The 7,300-nt window shown below is 56.3% G+C and overlaps 1 protein-coding gene across 1 annotated transcript; it reads left to right on the plus strand.

Moving 5' to 3' along the window:
• The first annotated feature begins 5,172 nt into the window (after positions 1-5,172).
• On the plus strand, positions 5,173-6,640 carry FOXL1 (forkhead box L1). Its single transcript, XM_059999260.1, has one exon. The coding sequence runs from the start codon at positions 5,421-5,423 to the stop codon at positions 6,456-6,458; it is 1,038 nt and encodes a 345-aa protein (XP_059855243.1). The 5' UTR covers positions 5,173-5,420; the 3' UTR covers positions 6,459-6,640.
• The last annotated feature ends 660 nt before the right edge of the window (positions 6,641-7,300 follow it).

The raw sequence follows: 7,300 nt of genomic DNA on the forward strand, positions 1-7,300 counted from the left end.
AGATTTATTGATAACCATAAAGCTGAGGTGAGTGCAGAGAGTGACACCGAGAAGAGACTCCCGTGACGAATAAGTAGAATGCACTGGGGTCTGCGAGCCCGCACCGGGCGGGCGTCTCAGGGGATGTGTGCCTGCGTCCTCGGGACCACGTGCTCGTGCCAGTCGGTCAGGGCGTGGTGGGAGTGGATGAGTGGAGAGTAGGGCCGCCTTTGGGTGCAGCCAGGCCAGGGGTGGCTGGGGAGTGGGGGGCAGACTCCAGGCCAGCGGGACCCCCTGGTCAGAGCCACCCCCCAGTGCCTGTTAGCACCACATACTTGAAATGCTTTCCCAAACGCTGAGAAGCATTGCCTGCCTGCCTCCTTCTTTGCCCGGCCTCAGCTCACCAAGGCATTTGAAATGTTTGCTTTTTGACATAGGCATGTAGGGAAGGGGGTGGAAAGTTTCAGGGAGTTGGGAAGGCTGGGCAGCCGCGGCTGCACCTGGGAAGACGCCACCGCCTCCACTTATGCAAGCCTTTCCCTCTCTGGCTTTTGCAACGTTTCTGTTCTGCAGCAGAAGCAGACAGACATAGCTTGGGTAGAGGTGGATTCTTGAAGGTGCCTCTCTGGCGCTGCGTTTCTTCCTGGGTCAGGTCCGTGGGGACTTTATGCTGGGGCTGTGAGTGTGTGAAGGCTGGAACAGGGGAAGGGGGTGGGTGGACAGCTCGATGGACTTGCTGGCATTGATGGTCCCTTTAAGGGAATGGAGTTGGGGAGCCCAGGGAGGGCTTTGTGCTCACTCCATAGGCCCACCCAGGCTGGGAGGTCATGGAGGCCAGGGAGGCCGTTCTGACCTCACGGAGGCTCGGTGGCCCTTGATCCTGGACCTTCCCTTTCCAGCAGCCCCTCTGGGCGCTCTCTCTGCCCTCATGTTATTTTTCCAGGTGGGTTCCCCGATGGAGATTTTCTCTCTAAGCCAAATCCACAGGCACCACCTCGGGCCCTACCGCGCACAGGCCGACTGAGGGTGCCCGTGACCTGGGGCATGCTACCTCAGGCTCTCTGAGCCCATTTCTCAACTGAAAAAATGACAGGATCATCAAATAGGGTTATCGTGAGGATTAAGGAACCCAACACCCCTGGGGAACGTGCTTCGATAACACCCAGTCCATGGTAGGGGCTGCTAGCTATTAGGATTTACCTGGATAACAGAAGAGCAAGGATTCTTTGGTCTCACTTAACTGCATATATCAGGCTAAATGCTGATGTGCTTGGGCAGGGTGGTGCCCGGGCCCTAACTGCCCCTTTTCTCTGGGCTTCAATCAGCATCAGCTGACTGGCCAACCATTACCTTTATGGCTCACTTCCCCTGAGAGAAGCAGAAGACACTGCTCTAAGATTCCTTCAAAGTGGAAGAGGAGGGTAGGGAAGGAGAGGGTGTCCTGGGTTTTGGCAGGATGTGAGGACTCTGGGTCTCCTACTTACAATGCCCCAAATCTCCCAGCTCTGGAGGTGGGGCACTCATCCCTCCTCTCCAGAGGGTCCCCTTGCCCTTTGATTACTCCAGACACACATTACTCAGCTTCTGTGCTCACCTGAGGGTGTCAGACCTCAGAGAATCCCCCTTTGGAGGACACCGTGTGGGTTCCAATCCCTGTTCCGTTTACTACCTCCGTTGTTTTCCGGTGTTCCGTGCCCGGCCTCAGTTTCACCATCTGTAAAATGGGTGAATCCATCCTCGCATCTTCCATAGATGCTGCCAGGGTTCTCAAGAACCACACACAGTAGCTATTATAATGCGATTGTCTTCCTGTGTTTGGAACACTTCCTCCTAGGAGACCTGAGGTGAGTTAACTTCCTGGCCTCAGTTGCCTGATCTGCAGAATGGGAACGATAAATGTTTCTGTTTCTTAGGGTTACTGTGAGGATGGAGTAACAATACAAGGAAAGCACTTAGAACGGTGCCAGCACACAGTAGTGTTCAAGACATAGTTAGTTATTCGTATTACCCTTATTATCATCATCCTCGCCCACATTTTGTCATTAAGGTGACCTTGCATCCTTCCATCCTCACTCTTCTCAAACATATGGTAGAATCATTCGTTCATTCAACTGAATGAGTGAATCATTCATTCATTCAAATATATATACAATTCGTTAACTATCTTCACACGTAGAAAAGTGAGGCAGATATTTGGGAATATGGCGCAGATCATTGTTAGCTTGAATGTCTGCTCTTTATTTACCGGTGAAGCAGAAGAAGGGTAGATGGGAGCGGGGCATGGGAGGAACTCCTGTCTCTCCTCCGAAGACTTTTATTGTGAGGCCTCTTTGGTCCAGGCTAGTGCCTGGCCTGCCCAAGGAGCAGGCTTTCTGCCAGGGGGCTGGGAATGGTACTTTCTGCCCTCATCCCACACTGAACCCAATTTGTGCTTGGGCCCCAGAGCTGGAACTGCCACGGTCCTTCCGGAAGCATGATTTCAGGGCTTTCGTGCAATCTGGAAGACGCACTCCCACTGACTTCAGAGATGAATGTGCTTTTCTGGGATGTGAAGACCTATGAACCTGCAGGGAACTTTCGGCGTCTCCATCTGGCTCTCTGAGTCACCCGGTCTGCCCGGCTGTCTCCTAGGCTCAGCTGGTCCCCCCACCGAGCCTCCGATAGGTCCTCACCCGACAGAGCTTCCGCACGAGGGCGCATCCACACTCGGACACTCGGTGCTTGTTCCCTGCGCTCCCCGGAAATAAGCCGCAGCGCGGGGCTCCTTCCTGCAGCGTCCCCTCCTAAGCTCAAGTTACACACTTCACCTGAGAGCCCAGGATTCTTCCCCCTGCCGGAGCCGGGTTAGGGAGCCCTGCCGGAGTCCTGCGGCTGAAACCTCTCAGAGAGGTTGCTAACTGCTGCAAGCACGTGGGGCTCGCCTCTCCAGACCGCGACTAGAACTGGGGTTGTTTTTTCTTTACTATCAGTGCCCTGCCCACCAGCTGCGCGTGTCTCCGCCTGCGTCCCGCCCATGCCCAAATTGGTCGGTGTTTATTATTGTACGAATTCAAGCTCCGATTTGCCTTAGAGTTTAGAAGGAGCGCTGCGGTGGCGCGCCTTTCCGGAAAGGCAAGGATGTACGTGCTGGACTTTGGGTGCCTGGGAAACTCCAGGAAGGGCTCCGGGAGCGGAGGTGGGGGCTCCGCGCAGTAACACCGGTTTGTCTCTTGCTCTGGGTCTGGCTCTGGGTCTGTTCGAGCCGGCACCGAGGCTAGATCCAAACTTGAGCTTGCAGGGGGCGCTCTGGTCTGGAGGGGTTGGGTGACTCCGGGGACTGTGGTACCCGTGCGTTGCAAAAGCGCCGACATTGAGGTTGTTTTTCCATCCCAGGGTTGAAAGGGGGGCTCCGAGGAAAGCCAGGGATCCAGAGAGAAGGTAGCGCCCCGCCCCCTCTTGGCTAGAGGGCCATCCTCAAGACCAAAGCCGGGACCAGGCCAGGCGGGACACTGGGCATAAGTTAGAATTGCAGCGCTGGGGACGGAGGCCTGGTTGTGTCCCAGGGCCTGACCTGGCTGTCCCTCAAGCCCCGCCTGCCCCCAAACCGGTTTTTCGACCCTGACCGTGACTTCCTTTTTGGTATTTCAAACGTACCGGGTCCCCTGTAGTCTATTCGGAACCCCCAAACACATGGGTTACTTTCTGGATTCCGCATTTCAGAGTGGGATTCTCCCTGCTTTTCCGTGTTCAGGGGTGACCTGAGCAGTGGCAGCCGGTCCCCAGCATAGGGTCGCCTCTCTGTGACAGCAGCAGCAGACAGGCCCCTCCCTCATTAACGCAGGTTTAGTGCGTGTCTTCCCAATTGCCGTGGAGCCTCGAGGGCCGTTACAACCCTCACCTGCCGTCCTCACTCCTCTGCCTTCTCTTTGGCATCCACACGGTTGACTCAAGAAACGTTAATTCAGTTATCCCAAGCTTTTTCTTTCTTTCTTTTAAAATATATTCAGCAAAGATCGTAAAACAGGCACTAGTCACGTTACGTGCCACCCCTCCAAGGCGGTGGAGTAGGGGGAGACACCTCCTTCTAAGTCAGCATCATTCAGGCTTTTTGATTCAAACCGGGACGTGGCTAAATGTAAAATGAGACCGGGTGGGGAGTGCTTACACCCCAGGGTGAGTGGGGAGGGGAGCGGCGGGAGAGCGAGCAGGCTTCCCAAACGCTTAATGTAATCACGGGCCAGCTGCGTGCACTTGTAAAGTTGTTATAACCCCCTCCTTGTTATAAACAGGAAAGCACAGAATATAAAGCAAGAGACCCGCATTCACAAATACCAGCTCTGCTGCACCAGCTGCCAAGTTCCCCTTTTATGGTGCTCCTCCTCGCAATCTCAGGCCCATCAGAAAGATCTTAGTCTCTCCCCCTCAGCTCTCCAAAAGGGTTTACTTTGAAACCTCCCCAACTAAGCTATGGACCTGGTACTGCACGCCCTCTCCAACTCTCAGTGCCCTGTGCCACTGGCTTCGGGAGAAACTGGGCTCCTGGAGTCCTCTTCCCCAGGTCCCCAGGGAGCCCCGAGGTTTGCCCCTTTCGGGATGCTAGGCCCCCAGGGAGTACGCCTCCACCCCCCAGCTCCTCTGGGGCATCCCAAGGATCTCTCCAAGGAGGGCTGCATCCTCTTCTAATCAGACTCCCGTCTATCTCCTCTCCCCCGCCAAAATATCTAAGAGCTCTTAAAAGACCTCAGAAGGCATTTTATGAGACTGTGTCATCTCTACATTTCCTACTAAGCCTGGGAGAAGAAAAGATCTTTTGTGGGAGGCCATGGGACTTCGGGGCTCCCCCAGGCCAGAGGTAAAACTCACCCCTGCGCCCCTCCCCCCGCACCTCTCCTTCCTGGCCTGGCAGACCCCGCTCTGAGCCACCGCTATCCACATCCTGCCTCACTGACTGTGTGTGCTTACAGCGTCAAGGGGTGGACGTGATATTTCAAACATCAGATCAGTGCGTTTATATATTGGGTGCCCGGAAATTTTTCCAAATAAACACAGCTTGATTCAACTTGGGTGGGCGGACTTATCAACAGACTAATTCTATAAACAAATGAAGGAATAACCCCGAAACCGATTGGCTGGTATCAAAAAGACACGTGGAGGGAAAAGCTTGGAGTTTTTCAGCAATGAAATTTTAATTAATGTGGGTGGGCTGAGAACACAGCGACTGTTTATCATAGACAATTTATTTTCCAGCGCTAAGTCAACATATAATAGCAAACTTACAACAATTATTTAACATTTTTAAAGCCATGAAGAAGGGACAGAGCCCCGAGCCGCCGGGGAGAGCGGCAGAGCGGGAGGCAGGCGCAGGGCAGGCTCCCCTGGAGGGCCCTTGCGGCGCGGGGCACAGTCCCTAAGCCGCCTGGGTCGCCTGCGACGCCGGAGCGCAGCGCGGGCTCCCACTCGCCATGAGCCACCTCTTCAGTCCCCGGCTGCCTGCTCTGGCCGCCTCTCCCATGCTCTATCTGTACGGCCCCGAGAGACCCGGGCTGCCTCTGGCCTTCGCCCCCGCGGCCGCTCTGGCGGCCTCGGGCCGGGTGGAGCCCCCCCAGAAGCCGCCCTACAGCTACATCGCGCTCATAGCCATGGCGATCCAGGATGCGCCTGAGCAGAGGGTCACACTCAACGGCATCTACCAGTTCATCATGGACCGCTTCCCTTTCTACCAGGATAACCGACAGGGCTGGCAGAACAGCATCCGCCACAACCTCTCGCTCAACGACTGCTTCGTCAAGGTGCCCCGCGAGAAAGGACGGCCCGGCAAGGGCAGCTACTGGACGCTGGACCCTCGCTGCCTGGATATGTTCGAGAATGGCAACTACCGGCGCCGGAAGAGGAAGCCCAAGCCGGGCCCCGGAGCCCCGGAGGCCAAGCGGGCCCGCGCCGAGCTGCAGGAGCGCGGCGCAGAAGCGCAGCCGGAGGTGGGGAGAGGGGGAGCGCGCCCCCGCTCCGCGACCCCCATCCACGAGGGAGCGCCTGCGCGCCCCTCGCCCCTCCGGGAAGGCTCCTCTCCTCCGGCGTCCCTCCACTGGCCCAGGCCCGCGTCGCCCTCTGGGGACGCAGGCGACGCGCTCCAGGGCGCAGCGGCCGTGGCCGCCAGCCAGCCCGCGCGCACGGTGGATGGCTCGCGGTCCCCTCCGCGCCCCGCCTCCCGCAGCTCTCCGAAGAGCTCGGACAAGTCCAAGAGCTTCAGCATAGACAGCATCCTGGCGGGACGGCAGGGGCAAAAGCCGGCTGGAGGGGGCGAGCTCCCGGGGGGCGCCAAGCAGGGGCCCGGCGGCTGTCTGGGCGCCTCGCTTCTGGCCACCTCCTCCGGCCTCCGTCCACCTTTCAACGCTTCCCTGATGCTCGACCCGCACGTCCAGGGCGGCTTTTACCAGCTCGGGATCCCTTTCCTCTCCTATTTCCCTCTGCAGCTCCCCGACACGGTGCTTCATTTCCAGTAAAGCAAACAGTGCCTGATCTTTCCCCTGCCCTGGTCTGAGCTTCTTGTGAGCAACCAGGACTCCCACCGCTGGAGGAAGAAGTCGCGTGTTTTTTAAAAAATGATTTCCTCTGCCGACTCCTGGGAAGTATTAGCAACCTCTGCGCAGGGATGGGCACACTCCCCTGCCTCCTGCAAGGCGGACCTTCCCAGAACCCGGAGCAGCTTCGGAGATTTAAAAGACATTGCCCACGCTGGGACTTGGGCATCTCAGACCTCCTACTGTGGGAGCAGGAAAATGCCTTGACCTTAGGTCGGTCCCACTGGCTACCCAGACAGGCCCTGCGTGTCTGGGGAACGGGAAGGCGCAGACAACCCGAGGGCAGATACATGGCCGCAGTGTGGTCCTTCCTATCTGAGAGCCACGGTCTGACCATCACCGGCTCGGTTGTCACTGTGGCCTGGGCCTTGGCTTTGAGCTCGTCGGGGTGATGGGTGTTCACAGCTGGGTTTGTCCCTGAAGTCCAGGGAGAATTTTTCTCTTTTCCTTTCTAGATAGTAAAAGGAACATGCTATATTCTTTGGCTAAAATGCTTGATTATTCTTACTGTAAGGATTGCCCTCTGAAAACATCTGTATTAACAACTTCTATTACGAAAGTGCACTCTGTATCATTTAGCATTTTGTTGCATTATGATAGCTTGTTAATCAATACACATGTTCTCCAACGCATGTTACCAGCAATAGCCAGCCTCCTATCTCTTTGCTTTTTTGTTTAAGGGTCGAAAGATTTTTGGAGACACCGGAAGTGTGTGAGGGGGAGCGAAGATGTCTAAGACAGCGGAAGATTTTCCACTTCCATGT

The sequence above is a fragment of the Delphinus delphis genome, chromosome 20 (genome assembly GCF_949987515.2).
Source record: "Delphinus delphis chromosome 20, mDelDel1.2, whole genome shotgun sequence".
Taxonomy (NCBI): domain Eukaryota; kingdom Metazoa; phylum Chordata; class Mammalia; order Artiodactyla; family Delphinidae; genus Delphinus; species Delphinus delphis.